General features: G+C 40.4%; 1 protein-coding gene across 4 annotated transcripts in view; it reads right to left on the reverse strand.

Annotated features, from left to right (window-relative positions):
- Positions 1–1,120: 1,120 nt before the first annotated feature.
- cyb5r4 (cytochrome b5 reductase 4) overlaps positions 1,121–17,918 on the reverse strand; it is a 113,765-nt gene continuing 96,967 nt past the window's right edge. For 2 of the 4 annotated variants that reach the window (XM_073056459.1, XM_073056458.1), the window contains one exon: positions 1,121–1,742. In XM_073056459.1, coding sequence (XP_072912560.1) covers positions 1,688–1,742 — 55 coding nt within the window. In that variant the 3' untranslated portion in view covers positions 1,121–1,687. Of the gene's footprint in view, positions 1,743–16,848; positions 17,054–17,163; positions 17,363–17,918 lie in introns of those variants that run through there. The other 2 variants (XR_012100264.1, XR_012100265.1) reach the window with 2 other exon arrangements.

Raw genomic sequence — 17,918 nt, forward strand, 5'->3', positions numbered from 1 at the left:
GTCCTTTTGAAAAACCAAGTACACATCAAACAATTCTTCTTTTTCTATCCTGCTTGCTGTTTCTTCCAAAGAATTCCTCGATTTGTCAGGCAAGATTTTCCCCTGAGGAAACCAAGCTGACTACAGCCTATTTTATCATGTGCCTTGAAGTATACTCATTATAACTTTTATATAAGAAATTAGCTGTTTTGCAGCAGCAGTACAATGCAAAATCATAAAATTACCAGAAATTTCAAAGTAAACTGTGCACAAAAATGAATAAGGAGGTAGTGTTTGTGGGTTCATGGACCATTGAAAAATCTGGTGGTTAAAGGGTAGAAACTGTTCCTGAATTGTTGAGTGTGGGTCTTCAGGCTCTTGTACCTTCTATTGATTTATAGTATCAAAAAGAAGCATGTCCTAAGTACTGATTGATGATGCCTTCTTGAGGTATCACCTCTTGAAAGTGTCCTTGATGGTGGGAAGGGTTGTGCCTGTGATAGAACTAACTGAATCAACAGCCCTCCGCAGTCTCTTGAGATCTTGTGTATTGAAGGCTCCATACCAGGCTGTGATACATCATGAAGATGGTGGAGTTTGTCATTAAAATGTAGGTTATAATCAATACCTGTACCTGGCTGGAAGCCCAAGATTAGTTTTTAGTCATATACACCAGGAAAGCACTAGATCCTTTTTCCAATCAGAATGCTCTCCACCAAAAATCTAAAGAAACTTGCATGAGACATTGTCATACCAAATCTTCTCAAATTCTTAATAAAGTATAATACTTGCATTTACCCCTGTTCACTCCAAACATAGAGCAAAAATCTGCCACTTATTATGTTCTTTATTACATGGGTTAATTTACACTTATCATGTCCATCCTTAATGGCTTTGAATTATAATACTAATCACCTAACACTGATTCAGTTTTCTCTCCTTTATACTGAAACTCAACTCCTCTTGAAACTCACTATGTTCCCTGTGAAGTCAAGATAAAAATTAAGAACTTTGCTCAGATCATAAATTGTGTTTTACCATGTTTTTTGACCCAATTTTGTTTTGTGCAGTCAAGTATAATTATATTTGAAGGTAGAATCATTTCCATTGTAGAATATATAGGATTCAACAGATCATACTATTTACTTTTGCATAAGAGTTTTAATAAGTTTTTTTAAAAGAAAAAGTATATAAATTTTCTGGTGATAATATATCACTCTCTGTAGAGCTGACAATATTTGATATCAGTGCAGAGTCTGACATGGCTCAAAGGCTCTGTCCATTTAAGCCATTCACAAATTATAAAGTACAGAAGGCAGACTTCACCTTCTCCAAATACAGCAGGAAGATGTCTGAGGTCACATAGTATTGCATCAGCATATTATATTTCAGTTCTATTTTTACATTACCTTTTACTTACTGAAAATACCATTAATACAAACATAAGCACAGTCAACACCATATCATCCTTTAAAGAGTTTTCACTTGGTATAATCAGATCATTCTCAAGAACATAAATTACATGTGCAAGTTAATTTTAAAAAATGTATTTAGAATAATTCTATCAAATACATCCAGTTTTAAACAAAGGTAGGAGTTATGCATAGCAGTATTAAAAATATTATATAAACCATTTTCAATATAATTCAATTGGCATGTTGTTCAGTTGACAGCAAACCAGCTTTCCTGTTGCTTTTTTTTGGAACTGTTATGCAGTGAAAGCATGAATCTCTTCATTGGTAATTCCTAATTCTGTGCAGAAGCTGTAGAAGAGGTAAAAAAACAAGAAGTCAAACATATGATATTTACAAGAACCAAAATATCAAAGTTTTATGCAATTCAAAATTGTTTTTCAGACATTTCCCAGACAATTGTGGGTTGAAATTTGTCCTGTGTTGTACACTTTACAAGTACAAAATATGTGTACAGCCAACAATTCACAAAGCTCATTCTATCTGAAATTGTACTGCACGATAATATTTGAAACTAATTTACCAAATCTAATAGGGAATCAAGAATTAAGTTTCCAGTGAAAAGAGGTTTACATATCCACAGAAACATACATATCTTGCACAACCTCTCATGGTCCCAGAATACATCCCACACAATCTGGAAAGGTCACCAAAGCCTCTACTTTCTGAGGAGGCTGAAGACAGCTGGACTATACAAACTTACACTCATGTCCTTGTATAAAGTGCAGTAGAGAACACCCTAACAAAGTGCATCACTGCATGATATAGAAACTGTATTGCCACAGACAGGAAGGCCTTACAATGAGTAGTCAAAACTGCCCAACAAATCAAGGACATGTATAAAGAAAGGTACCTAAAAAGGGCCAGTAACATCATGAAGAATCCTATCCACCCTGCTCATGGACTGTTGGTCCTACTCCCATCAGGAAAGAGGCTATGGAGCATCCACGCTAGGACTACCAGACTCAAAAACAGTTACTTTCCCCAAGCACCTCCACACCCACCATCAGCACTAATTTATCATTTCCTGTCAGTCACTTTATGTACAGGTACTCCTGTGCCCAGTGTCACTTTATGAACCTACAATCAAGCTACGTATAGAAGCTATCTTAAGGATTTATTGGTTTTTAAATTTTTTTTCTTACTGTGTGATTTTTTTTGTGCCGGATTAACGGTTATTTTCTTCTCATTTACACTCGTGTACTGCAAATAACATTAAACAATCTTGAACTGTGTGAGTGCACAGGGCTGACTGTTCCTTCTCATACCACTGAAACAGCTCACAGTTTCAGCCACTCAGATTCAATCTTGACCTCCAGTGCTATTTGTGTACTCCTTGTTCCTGTGTAGCCTTGGCAGGCTGAACGGCCTCTTTTTACGTTGCAAAGAATTAGTAAGTGAATATATCAAAATATTAAAATGAAAAACTCAGCATAACACACTATTCTGATAATAGCTCACAGAAAGCTATAGCAATTAATATTTAAGTTATCCCTAACATAAATTATTATTATTTAGAGATAGATCTTGGAACAGTCCATTCCAGCCCAAATGTGCCGTACCACCAAATACCCTCCCTATTTAATCCTAGCCTAATCACAGTTTACAATAATCAACATACTAAATGGTACGTTTTTGGTCTGTGGGAGGAAACCCGGAGAAAACCCATGAGGCCACAGGGAGAACATTCAAATTCCTCACAGACAGCACTGGAATTGAATGCCCCGAGGTGTAATAGCATCGCTTTGTTATTTCACCATGGCCCCCCCCCCCCCAAACTGCCCATTTAGAATTATTTTTACAATTTAGTCTTATTTTGCACATGTAATAATATTGTAATAATAGGCACAATTATTAATTTAAAAACTAGCAGATATTAGTCATAATCACAGAGCACGGAAGCAGACTTTCTGGTCTATGAGTACCCTTGCACTCTAATTCCATTTAACAGCACCTGGTCCAAAACTTCTGTTCCTTGGCAATTAAGTGCTCATCTTGATAATACTTAAATGCTGTGATGGTCTCTGTCTTCACCAGTGATTCAGACAAATTAGCAAAATGTCACGGTTTATAATCTTTATGCTTAACTATTAATAAAACAAGGGGAATATCATAGAGTATAGTGAATCTTTTGCAAATTACAGTACTGCTGTTGGGATATTGTACATATACAGTGCCAATTTTGCAGCTATATAGCACCCTGGTCAGACCCCACTTGGAGTACTGTGCTCAGTTCTGGTCACTTCTCTACAGGATGTGGAAACTATAGAAAGGGTGCAGAGGAGATTTACAAGGATGTTGCCTGGATTGGGGAGCATGCCTTATGAGAATAGGTTGAGTGAACTCGTCCTTCTCTCTTTGGAGTGGCAGAGGATGAGAGGTGATCTGATAGAGGTGTCTAAGATGATAAAAGGCATTGATCGTGTGGATAGTTCAGTGGCTTTTTCCCCAGCACTGAAATGGTTAACATGAGGGGGCACAGTTTTAAAGTGTTAGGAAGTAGGTACAGAGATGTCAGGGGTAAGTTTTTTTTTCTTACGCAGAGAGTGGTGAGTGCATGGACATTAACTTTGTAGTATTTACTGTGTAGATATATTAACTGTGTAGCTTAGGCTTTATGCTTGAGGTCATGGTTTGCTGGAAAACAAATCTTCTCCCAAGTCGCAGTTCTCTTGCAGACTTCATCAGGTTTTTCTCCAGGATCTCCCTGTATTTTGCTGCATTAATTTTACTCTCTACGTTCACAAGCCTTCCAGGGCCTTCTGCAGTGAAGCATCCCCACAGCATGATGCAGTTGCCACCATGCTTCACGGTAGGAATGGTGTGTTTTTGATAATGTGCTGTGCTTAGCTTATGCCAAACATATCGATTAGTCTAATGGCTAAAAAGCTGACTTCAGTGTCTCCCACACACCTTCTGGCAAACTCTAGCCAAGATTTAATGTGCGTTTTTTCAACAATAGCTTTCCCTTTGCCACTCTCTCATAAAGCTGCAACTGGTGAAGCACCTGGTCAACAGTTGTATGCACAGTCTCTCTCTCATCTCAGCCTCTGAAGCTTGTAACTCCTCCAGAGTTGTCATAGGTCTCTTGGTGGCCTCCCTCACTAGTCTCCTTCTTGCATGGTCACTCACTTTTTTTGAGGACAGTGATCTCTAGGCAGATTTACAGCTGTGCCACATTCTTTCCATTTCTTGATGACTGCCTTAACAGTACTCCATTGGATATTCAGTGACTTGGAAATTTTCTGGTATCAATCTCCTCACTTGTGCTTTTCAATAACCTTTCATGGAATTGCTTGGAGTGTTCTTTTGTCTTCATGGTGTAATTTTTGCCACGTTACTGACTCACCAGCAGCTGGATATTTCTGATATAGGTGTATTTTACAATAGTCAATTGAAACACCTTGACTGCTCACAGGTGATTGCCATTTAACTAATTATGTGACTTCTAAAACTAATAGGCTGCACCAGTGACTTCTCCCTATAAAATTTCACACCCTTACTAATCAATGTACTGTTTTGTTGTTGTTGACAAAACAAAATTGGGTACTCCATACCTCTATCACCATGCCAAAAGTATACATTTGTAAGTGCCATAAAAACTTGAGAGCTGAAGGGAGTGGGATTGATGAACACTGCTTCTCATGCTTATGTAGACCAAGGTTTGATTAGGCCAACATCCTTGAAAGAGACTACCTGTAAGAGATAAATTGGGGAATCACTGGATTGGAGCATGTGGGGACCCAAACATAGGTTCTGAGAGTGTAGAGATAGCTCCAGTCTGGGACCACACATTCTGAAAGAGTGTTTGGCCTTAAAGATCGACCAATCAGAACAAGGCCAATTCAAAATAATTAATCAGGAATAGGAAAATCAGATCCAGCCAATTAGTACTGAGCATTAAGCTCTGCCTTGCTCACTCGAGAAGGTACATAAGGAGGTGTCTCTAGGGGAACTTGGCATTTGACTAACTAGTACCTGAGGAAGATGGTTGGGTTTTACTACTGAAGCATTGCAATCAGTGTCTGTAAGTATGCAACTGTTAAGGCCAAAGGATAGTATGCATAGATTTCTCCTTTTTAAACCAATCTGTTGTTGATTTACACCTGTCTTTTAGATTGTTGTCTTGTTGCATTTTCCAGCTTCTAATAAGCTTCAGGTGACAAGATTGCTACCCTGCCATTCTCCTGTAAAATGTCTTGATAACATTTTGAATTCATTGTTCCCTCAACGACTGCAAGTGTCCAAGTCCTGAGGCAGTAAAGCAGCCCTTCCACCATGCTTCACAGATGGGGTGAGGTGTTGGTGTGCTATGTCTCTTTTCCCCTAAACATAGTGGTGTTTTTTTCTGCCAAAAAATTCAACTTTTGTCTCATTTGTCTACAGAACGTTGTCCCTGAAGCATTGTGGAACATCCAGGTGGCCTTTTACAAACTTAAGATGTGCAGCAATGTTCTTTTTTGAGCAGTTGTTTCCTCTGGTGTTCTTCTTTCATAAACACCATTCTTGTTCAATGTTTTTCTTATAGTGGACATGTGACCAGAGACATTAGCAAGTTCTAGGGATTTCTGCAGGTCTTCTGCTGTTACCCTTGGGTTCCTTTTCACCTCCTTCAGGATTGCACATTGTGCTCTTGGTGTGATTACTGCAGGATGCCCACTCCTAGGGAGAGAAGCAACAGTACTGAATTCCTCCATTTGTAGACAATCTCTCTTATTGTGGACTGATGAACACTCAGGTCTTAAGAAATGCTTTTGTAGCCTTTCCAGCTTCAAGCATCTCTACAATTCTTCCCAAGTCCTTAGAAAGTTGCTTTGATTGAGGTAAGGTCCATGTAAACAAATCTCTCTTGAGAAGAGCAGGCTCTGTCAGTACCCTGACTTTGTTGTCTTTGTAGGGTAGGGCAACTCTACAACTCACACCTCCAATCTCATCTCATTGATTGGAACACCTGACTCCAAATAGCTTTGACATACTTTTTTGAATCCAGACTATAAATGTTTGAATGGCGTACTCAGTATTGATGAGAAGAATTAAAATTGTGGATTAGTTTAGGCAAATTGTGTTTGATTCTTGTGATATAGCTGAAGATCAGACTGTATTTTATGAGCACCTAATGCAGGAAAAACCAGCTAATTGCAAAGAGGTCACAAACTTTTTCTTGTAACTGTGTATGTATGTATATATAATATTTGCAATTTTTCAGTTCTCTGGAACCATTCCAGAATCAAGGGGCTCGTGAAAGATTACTAATAAAGCCTCTGCAATCTATTCAGCTACCCCTTTAGAACCCTGAGGTGTCATATATCTTGTTTGGGTGACTTGTCTGCCTTCGGACTCAGCTTACTTACCAACTTCTTGATTATTGTGAATACACTCACTTCTGCTCCTAACACACTTGAATTTCTGGCATGCTACTGGTGTCTTCCACAGTGAAAACTGATGCAAAATACTTATTCAGTTCTTTGGCCATGTTTTGTCCCCATTACTTCCTCTTCAGTGTCATTTTCCAAAGGTCCAATGTGCATTCTTGTAACTCTTTGGGGGCACTTTTTTTGTGGATTGTTGCGAAGAAAAAGCATTTCGGGGTGTATATTGTATACATTTCTTTGACATTTAATGTACCTTTGAAACCTGCTCTATACACTTCTGAAAAACATTTGGTATCCTCTGGCTAGTTTCTAGTTTTCCTGCATATTTCAGCTTTACTCTCCTTGTTTTTATTTGCCTTCTGTTGGTTTTTAAAAAGTTTCCTAACCTTTTAGCTTCCCACTGTTTTTTGGTAATATTGTGTGCTCTCTTTTCCTTTCATGCTGTTTTCACTTTCCCTTATCAGCCACGGTTGCCTCATTTTCCCTGGCAACCTCTTGTGATGGAATTTAGATTTCCTTTTCCTGCATTTAAATGACATTGCTCATCTTTTAGAATTGGCTGAGCATCAAGGCTGGGATGTTTGCCAATATGCAGATGTTGATTTGCTTATCCTGCTAGGAGCTTTAGAAGATTTTGCTGAGACAATGTCGGTGGTAACTCTCCATGCTTTGAAGTGCTTTTGATAGCCTAAGTCCCAAAAAGAGATTAAAATCAATATATGCAAAAGCTGGAGAAATTCGGCCAGCCAGGCAGCATCTTTGGAGGGAAATGAATGTTTTGGGTCAAGACCCTTCATCGGGACTGAGTTAGCATGAAATGTCAACTCTTGATTTGCTTCCATAGATGCTATCTGACCTGCTGAGTTCCTCCAAAAATTTGTGTTTTCTCAAGATTTCCAGCATCTGTAGAATCTTGTGTCTACATAGAATAAGGTAGAACTTTGTGCTGGGTGCAAGGACTTAACCTTTAAACACAGTTCTCATATGACCAAATTCTGTTCTAGCTGATTTAAGGCAAAAGTAGATGTCGTAATTAAAATCAGTCTTGATTGAGAGGCATTTTCTGGAACAATGGAAAATGGATCATGGTCCAAGAGCCAAGAGATCTATGTGGGGTAATGGCTCATGTTCTGATGAAGGGTGTCAGATATGCAGTGTTTCTCCTTTAATGGTTTTGCTTTCCACTGATGTTGAGTGTTTTCAGAACTTCGTTTTTGTTTCATTTCCACACTTTGTCATGTTACCACCAAGTAAAAACTACAGAAATTGCATCAACCTATGTAATTCCACATACAGGGCATAAAAGATTTAAAAATCTAATTATCTGCTGTTCTTAAAATTATTACCAAACCACAGATGTGCCTTTAATTAACTTTTCAATAAATGTTTATGCTTTGCATTGACAACGTCTGCAAGCACTCTTCTGTTTTTTTTTATACATGGTGAAAGATGAACTATTTGCAAGTCTCTCTTATCTTACTAGCATCTGTTCATCATATCACATTGCACCCAAACTCAGAATGAATGCTAAATACCAATGGCAGCATTTGAAGGCCAACAATGCAGAATCATAAAAGTGATGTGAATGAAAGTGAGGCAAAAATCAAAACAATTGTAACATACTACATAGCATCTCTCCCCCTCTCCCCCTCTCCCCCTCTCCCCCTCTCCCCCTCTCCCCCTCTCCCCCTCTCCCCCTCTCCCCCTCTCCCCCTCTCCCCCTCTCCCCCTCTCCCCCTCTCCCCCTCTCCCCCTCTCCCCCTCTCCCCCTCTCCCCCTCTCCCCCTCTCCCCCTCTCCCCCTCTCCCCCTCTCCCCCTCTCCCCCTCTCCCCCTCTCCCCCATTTGCATTTGAGGCTGCATTAAACCAAGGCAGGTGGAAAATTTGAGTCACCACTTAGTACTGATATGAGAGGAAATAGAGGATAACAATAGAATTACAGTGGGTTCCAGTTAACTACGTCATCAGCTAATTGGGCCAGCTGCTTCTTGCGACAATTCAAAGACCAGAAACTTATCAGGAAAATAGCCAGATTACCTTTGTTTCGGACACTGTACCGCTTAAATGGGACAGCACAAGAGGAGACAATGAGAAAGGGTTAGTTAGCAATCTTGTCGTGCGAGGCCCCCTGGGTAAGAGTGACCATAATATGGTGGAATTCTTCATTAAGATGGAGAGTGACATAGTTAATTCAGAAACAAAGGTTCTGAACTTAAAGAAGGGTAACTTTGAAGGTGTGAGACATGAATTAGCTAAGATAGACTGGCAAATGATACTTAAAGGGTTGACGGTGGATATGCAATGGCAAGCATTTAAAAATCGCATGGATGAACTACAATTGTTCATCCCAGTTTGGCAAAAGAATAAACCAGGGAAGGTAGTGCACCCGTGGCTGACAAGGGAAACTAGGGATAGTATCAAGTCCAAAGAAGAAACATATAAATTAGCAAAAAAAAGCAGCACACCCGAGGACTGGGAGAAATTCAGAGACCAGCAGAGGAGGACAAAGGGCTTAATTAGGAAAGGGAAAAAAGATTGATAGAAAGCTGGCAGGGAACATAAAAACTGACTAAAAGCTTTTATAGATATGTGAAAAGAAAGATTGGTCAAGACAAATGTAGGTCCTTTACAGTCAGAAACAGGTGAATTGATCATAGGGAACAAAGACATGGCAGACCAATTGAATAACTACTTTGGTTCTGTCTTCACTAAGGAGGACATAAATAATCTTCCGGAAATAGTAAGGGACCGAGGGTCTAGTGAGATGGAGGAACTGAGGGAAATGCATGTTAGTAGGGAAGTGGTGTTAGGTAAATTGAAGGGATTAAAGGCAGATAAATCCCCAGAGCCAGATGGTCTGCATCCCAGAGTGCTTAAGGAAGTAGCCCAAGAAATAGTGGATGCATTAGTGATAATTTTTCAAAACTCCTTAGATTCTGGATTAGTTCCTGAGGATTGGAGGGTGGCTAATGTAACCCCACTTTTTAAAAAAGGAGGGAGAGAGAAACCGGGGAATTATAGACCAGTTAGTCTGACATCGGTGGTGGGGAAAATGCTATAGTCGGTTATCAAAGATGTGATAACAGCACATTTGGGAAGAGGTGAAATCATCGGACAAAGTCAGCATGGATTTGTGAAAGGAAAATCATGTCTGATGAATCTTATAGAATTTTTTGAAGATGTAACTAGTAGAGTGGATAGGGGAGAGCCAGTGGATGTGGTATATTTAGATTTTCAAAAGACTTTTGACAAGGTCCCACACAAGAGATTAGTGTGCAAACTTAAAGCACACGGTATTGGGGGTATGGTATTGATGTGGATAGAGAATTGGTTGGCAGACAGGAAGCAAAGAGTGGGAGTAAACGGGACCTTTTCAGAATGGCAGGCAGTGACTAGTGGGGTACCGCAAGCTCAGTGCTGGGACCCCAGTTGTTTACAATATATATTAATGATTTAGACGAGGGAATTAAATGCAGCATCTCCAAGTTTGTAGATGATATGAAGCTGGGCGGTGGTGTTAGCTGTGAGGAGGATGCTAAGAGGATGCAGGGTGACTTGGATAGGTTAGGTGAGTGGGCAAATTCATGGCAGATGTAATTTAATGTGGATAAATGTGAGGTTATCCACTTTGGTAGCAAGAACAGGAAAAGAGATTATTATCTGAATGGTGGCCGAATAGGAAAAGGGGAGGTGCAACAAGACCTGGGTGTCATTGTACACCAGTCATTGAAGGTGGGCATGCAGGTACAGCAGGCGGTGAAAAAGGCAAATGGTATGTTGGCATTCATAGCAAAAGGATTTGAGTACAGGAGCAGGGAGGTTCTACTGCAGTTGTACAAGGCCTTGGTGAGACTGCACCTAGAATATTGTGTGCAGTTTTGGTCCCCTAATCTGAGGAAAGACATTCTTGCCACAGAGGGAGTACAGAAAAGGTTCACCAGATTGATTCCTGGGATGGCAGGACTTTCATATGAAGAAAGACTGGATCGACTAGGCTTATACTCACTAGAATATAGAAGATTGAGGGGGGATCTTATTGAAACATATAAAATTCTAAAGGGATTGGACAGGCTAGATGCAGGAAGATTGTTTCTGATGTTGGGGAAGTCCAGAACAAGGCGTCACAGTTTAAGGATAAAGGGGAAGCCTTTTAGGACCGAGATGAGGAAACATTTCTTCACACAGAGAGTGGTGAATCTGTGGAATTCTCTGCCACAGGAAACAGTTGAGGCTGGTTCATTGGCTATATTTAAGAGGAAGTTAGATATGGCCCTTGTGGCTAAAGGGATCAGGGGGTATGGAGAGAAAGCAGGTACAGGGTTCTGAGTTGGATGATCAGACATGATCATACTGAATGGCGGTGCGGGCTCAAAGGGCCGAAAGGCCTACTCCTGCACCTATTTTCTATGTTTCTATGCTGTTAGCATTAGCAATGCCTTGTTGTCTCACAGTTGACTCATCTAGTTATATCCCAAAAAATTTTTGTAGCTCTATGCATGGTTGATATTCTGTCTCACTCATCTCATCAATATGATGAGCTGCAGAGTTATTGCTCAGAGTAATTGATTTTTAAATACTGGTATCCATTTTGAGAACAGCGGTGAGCATTTCTGATACATCAGATTTACCAAGGGCAAATCATGCTTGACTAATCTGGTGGAGTTTTTCGAGAATGTAACCAGGAAGTTAGACGAGGGAGATCCAGTGTATGCAGTGTACCTCGATTTTCAGAAGGCATTTGATAAGGTCCCACATATGAGATTGGTGGGTAAAATCAAAGCTCAGGGCATCGGGGGGAAGATATTGACATGGATAGAAAACTGGTTGGCAGATAGAAAGCAAAGGGTAGCAGTGAATGGGTGTTTCTCGGAATGGCAGGTGGTGACTAGTGGGGTGCCACAGGGCTCGGTATTGGGACCACAGCTGTTTACAATTTACGTCAACGATTTGGATGAAGGCATTGAAAATAACATCAGCAAATTTGCTGATGATACTAAGCTGGGTGGCAGGGTGACATGATGAGGATGTTAGGAGAATTCAGGGTGACTTGGATAGGCTGGGTGAGTGGGCAGATACTTGGCAGATGGTGTTTAATGTGAATAAGTGTGAGGTTATCCACTTTGGGAGTAAGAACAGGAAGGCAGATTATTATCTGAACGGTGTAGAGTTAGGTAAGGGAGAAATACAAAGAGATCTAGGAGTCCTTGTTCATCAGTCACTGAAGGTGAATGAGCAAGTGCAGCAGGCAGTGAAGAAGGCTAATGGAATGTTGGCCTTTATTACAAAGGGAATTGAGTACAAGTGCAAGGAAATCCTCTTGCATTTGTACAGAGCCCTGGTGAGACCACACCTGGAGTATTGTGTACAGTTTTGGTCTCCAGGGTTAAGGAAGGACATCCTGGCTGTAGAGGAAGTGCAGCGTGGATTCACGAGGTTAATTCCTGGGATGTCTGGACTGTCTTACGCAGAGAGGTTAGAGAGACTGGGCTTGTACACGCTGGAATTAAGGAGATTGAGAGGGGATCTGATTGAAACATATAAGATTATTAAGGGATCGGACAAGATAGAGGCAGGAAATATGTTCCAGTTGCTGGGGGAGTCCAGTACCAGAGGGCATGGTTTGAGAATAAGGGGTAGGTCAATTAAGACAGAGTTAAGGAAAAACTTCTTCTCCCAGAGAGTTGTGGGGGTCTGGAATGCACTGCCTCGGAAGGTAGTGGAGGCCAATTCTCTGGATGCTTTCAAGAAGGAGCTAGATAGGTATCTTATGGATAGGGGAATCAAGGGATATGGGGACAAGGCAGGAACCGGGTATTGATAGTAGTTGATCAGCCATGATCTCAAAATGGCGGTGCAGGCTCGAAGGGCCGAATGGTCTACTTCTGCACCTATTGTCTATCAGGCATTATTAATCTTTCACAGATTGTATCAATTTTCCTCACTTTGCTATCATTTTTGAAATGTTTTAAGAAGGAATGAGTCCAACATCAAGGTCATATATGGCTTTCTTGGCAATTGACTTGAGCACACATTTTTCAAATGCTTCTTTAATCTTCTGGAACTGAGTAACATCATGAGTAGCCTTTTCAGGGTGTCTTTTATGGAAATGTTCCTGCAACCATATCCAGTTATGTAAGATTGTATTGATGTAGTTTGTTTCTTAGCATGATTAGAATTCAAGGCTTCACCGCCTTGAGACTTGGATTGTATCATGCATATTTATCCATCATTAAAGGAATGGCGAGGCAAAGATTAAAACAATCACAACAGTGAAAATTACATTGACAAGGATTCAGATTGGAATCTGAATGTTAGTCAGGACAGAGCTGGTGTTCAGCAAGCTAACTTTATATTTTTCCAGTTAGTGCAATTGACCAATCACACAAGGTCTCATGGTCTCTTACTACCCCTTCTCTTCCCCCCCCCCATGACATCCATTTCCCCTACTGACCCCTTATGTAACCGCCCTTGGGAGTGGTACCACCCCACTGGGAATCACTGATCTAAAGCATTGTTGGAAAGTAGTCCATTATCTGCACTAGGTGTCTCTGCTGATTTTGTTCATTCTGAGTCAATCAAAAGAACAAGCTAGGCACACTGAATTTCCGTCAATAACTTTTAGAGTTTTGGAGTACTATTGGTAATGTTCTAATTTATTTTATATTCATTTAAATATTTGTTACTCAGTTACACGGCAATTTGTCTTTTCTACCTTCAACTATTTCCATGAAACTTTGGATAATTGGGGCAACCACTTAATTGGGCTTGATGTGTTCCAATTACCCAGAATCCACGATCTTTTGAATGGGTTGAAGTATTAAACAAAGTCTGGCCAGGTCAAGGTTTTGCTGGTAAGGCCTACATTAAGTGCCTTTGCCTAAGTGTCCTTTGAACCACTTCAGTCTTTCTGATGAAAGTACTTTCCTGATGCTATTTTCAGGAGTTAGACCCAACGATGATGAAGGATCAGTGATGTATTTCCAAATGAGGATGGACGACCTGCACAGGAACATGCAGGTAACGATGTTCCTTATTGGTTGCGGGTTTTAGCAGGTAATGCCAGAGCAGTATAGGAGAGTAACTGCAGTGTTCATTGTATATGGTACATGTTGGAGCATTTGTGTGCTAATGATTGAGGGAATTAATGTTTTGAATAATCAGTGAAGTGTCTGTCAAGTAGGCTGTTTTGTCCTGGATAGTATCAAGCTTTGAGAGTTATTGTCATTGCACTCAAATGTAAATTGGGATCATTCCAGACGAGTTGAGGGTAGAAAGCCTTTAGCTATCAGAAGGAAGCACCTGCCATATTTATACTGCTGGTTCAGTTGAGTTTCCAATTAGTGTTGAAACCCCCAAATTGATCATGGGGAAATTTGGTGATGGTAGTGTAATTGAAGATCAAGGCTTGATGATTGTTCTTTGTTTGTGAGAGTCATTGCATAGTATTTTTCCGGCACAAATTTTATTTGATACTTAGTCTCCGCCTGCAAGTTATCCAGATCTTCTTGCACACAAGTATGGATTGCTTCATTAGCTGAGGAGTTAAAAATGGAATTAAACATTGTGAAGTTGTTGGGGAACATACTCACTTGGAAACTCATGATGAGAGGAAGGTCATTGAGGTTGGGCCTGGGACACTGCTCTAACACCTGAGACAATGTCATAGGCCTGGGGGATTATTTACCTCCAGCATTCACAAACATAAACGATCCTTTGTGACAAGTACAACTCCAATCAAGACTGAGGTTGAGTGGGCCTAGCAAACATCACATTGGGCAGGTTAATTGTGAATAAGAGCCATTTGATAACATTTAGAATTGATAGATTTCATTATTTACTGATTGATGATTTAAAAGTAGACAGATGGAGTGAATAGGACATAACTGCTGTATTACCATTGTTGCCATTATATACTCCCAACATTATCCTCCGTTTCATCACTGACCAGGATCCACATACAATAACACCCTGACTATACCAGTTGGATATTCTTGTGAATCATTACTGCTCGACTCCCCCCAAGCCTTTCTACCAGCAAGAAGTAATTCAAGGAGGGTGGCAATACTAACTCTCATTGATTCAGTGAGTTTGAATGTCATTAAGCTGCAGTCACTGAATGCAAGTTCTTGCTGGGCAGCATTTCCACACATCAACATCTGCTTGGCCATTCCTTGTACCAACAGCAGACACTGATCACAGCACATGCCATCTATAAAATGTTTATCAACCACTTGCCTAAGCTACTCTAATAGCACCCTCACACATCTGCAAATACACCATCAAGAACAGTAAGGGCTCAATGATGCCCAGTTTAGATTGCACCAGGACAATTTGACTTCAGACTTCATCATGCAAATAAGACCATAAGCTATAAGCAGAATTAGGCCTTTAGGCCTATGAATCCATTTTCCCTCTCAGTCCCAATCTCCTGCTTTCTCCCTTCATGCCCTGTCTAATCAAGAATCTATCAACCTCTGACTTAAATATACCCAATGAATTGGCCTTCACAGCTACCTGTGACAACATATTCCAGATTCTCTCTGGCTAAAGAAATTACCCCATATCTCCATTCTTAATGGATGGCCCTCTATTCTGTGGCTGTCCTCTGGTTTTAGACTCCCCAAGCAAACATTCTCTCCACATCCGCTCTATCGAGGCCTTTAACATTTATACCTTTCATTGAGCTCACCCCTAATTTTTCTGAATTCCAGTGAGTAGAGGCCCAGAGACGACAAATGCTCTTCATATGACATGCTTTTCAATCCCAAATCATTTCTGTGAACCTCCTTTGAATACTCCCCAATGACAGCACATCCTTTCTTAGACAGCAGGCCAAAAACTGCTCTGAATACTCCAAGTGCTGCCTCACCAGTGCTTTATAAAGCCTCTATTACATCTGTGCTTTTATGTTCTAGTCTTTTTGAAATAAACACTTGCAACACATTTGCCTTCCTCTCCACCGACTCAACCTGAAAATTAACCTTATGGAATCCTGCACAAGGACTCCCAAGCCCCTTTGCACCTCAGGTTTTCATACGCTTCCTGACACTGTACTCCATCTGACACTACTTTGCCCATGCTCCTAACCACGTCCTTCTGCAGCCTCTCTACTTCCACCGAATTGCCTGCCCCTCTACCTATCTTCATATCATACACAAACGTTGCCACAAATCCATCAATTCTGTCATCCAAGTCATTGACATATAATATAAAAAGCAATCCCGATGCGGAACACCAGCAGCCAACCAGAAAAAGGCTCCCTTTATTTCTAATCTTTGCCTCCTACCAATCTGCCAATGCTTTATCCATGCTCTTGCCTTTCCTGTAATACCATGGGCTGTTAATTTGTTTAGCAGGCTCATGTGTCGCACCTTGTCAACGGCATTCTGAAAATCCAAGTACACAACACCTATCAGGTCTCTTGTCTATCCTGCTTGCTATTTCTTCAAAGAATTCAAACAGATTAGTCAGGCAAGATATTTCCCTTGAGGAAACCATGCTGAGTATGGCCTATTTTATCATGTGCCTCCAAGTACCCCAAAATCACATCCTTAATAGTCAACTCCAACATCTCCCAACCACTGAGGTCAGGCTAACTAGCCTATAATTTCCTTTCTTCTGCCTCTTACCCCCCTTGAAGAGTGGAGTGACATTTGCAATTTTCCATTTCTTGGGAAGCATACCAGAATCAATTGGTTCTGAAAAGATTCAGGCCTACACAATCTCTTCAGGCACCTCATTCAGTACACTAGGGCATATACCATCTGACTGATCTATCTTCAGCCCTTTCAGTTTCCCAGGAAACTTCTCTCTAACTTTACCAACTCTACACACTTCTGGCATACTGTTCATGTCTTCCAGTGAAGATGAATGCAAAATACTTATTCACCTCATCTGCCATGTCCTCATCCCCCATTACTACCTCTCCATGATTTTTCAGCAGTCTGATATCTACACTCGCCTCTTTTACACTTGTATCTAAATAAACTTCTGGCATCCTCCTTCAATATTATTGGCTAGCTTACCTTTGTATTTCATCTTTGTCTTAATGACGTTTTTAGTTGCCTTCTGTGGTTTTTTAAATGTTTCCCATCTAACTCTCCACTATTTTTTGCCCAATTATTTGTCCTCTCTTTGGCTCTGATGCTGCTTTGACTTCTCTTGCTAGCAATGGTTGTGTCATCTTGACTTGCCTTTAGAATACTTCTTCCACTTTGGGATGTATACATCCTGTGTAAATACAGGCAAAAGAATCAAATTTGAGAGAGTACATGGGTGTGATATCTGACTGACTGTGGTATGTACACTAATGGTGAAAATAGCAGTGATTGGAATCATACCTTGTTTAAAGGAAAATGTTGTGAAAATTGAGGTCGATCGTTTCGACATCATATCATTGTAGGATTTCCTTTAGGCAGTGTCATCAACAGCCATCCTTCCACTACAAGGTCAGAAGTGGATGTGTTCTTTGGTGAATTTTGACGACAACCATCTTATGGCCACTTGGGTCATGGAATTCATAAATCACAATCCAAAAATCTGAGAAATGGAATAAAGTCTGTTCTTACAGAATATGAGGAGAATAAAAAAAAAAACTATTTGTTTGCTTTTATTTTTTTTTCCTCCAACTCATTTCTTGATTGTGTGTGTGAGTGATTTCTTCTGAGACTTTTCTATATTATTCAGTACTCAAGCTGTATGAAATAGGCCAGCAAGTTTCAGGACAAACCGTAAATCCACATAAATACCATTTGCTTGTTGTGAGTTGTGTCATTAAACTACCTTGCACTTTTAAACTCCTACATCGAATATATGTATGTCTCGATTCAAACTGAAGGCTAGAAGGTGATGAGCATCTGCAATTCACTTGGGTCTCCTTTGCAACTCCTGGCCACTTAAGAGATTGTCTTGTTAGTTTTGAAGCAAATATTCATTAGTGTCCCCCCCTACTTATTGTTGAGAGTAATACATCTCCAATTATAACATGGGATTCACTGGGGAAAAGGATTTTGCATTATGGAAAATCACTATGTATGGTTTTCTAGGAAGGCAACTCCTCTGAACTATGGGGGACATCTGCTAATAATGATCGTCT

The sequence above is a fragment of the Hemitrygon akajei genome, chromosome 9 (genome assembly GCF_048418815.1).
Source record: "Hemitrygon akajei chromosome 9, sHemAka1.3, whole genome shotgun sequence".
Taxonomy (NCBI): domain Eukaryota; kingdom Metazoa; phylum Chordata; class Chondrichthyes; order Myliobatiformes; family Dasyatidae; genus Hemitrygon; species Hemitrygon akajei.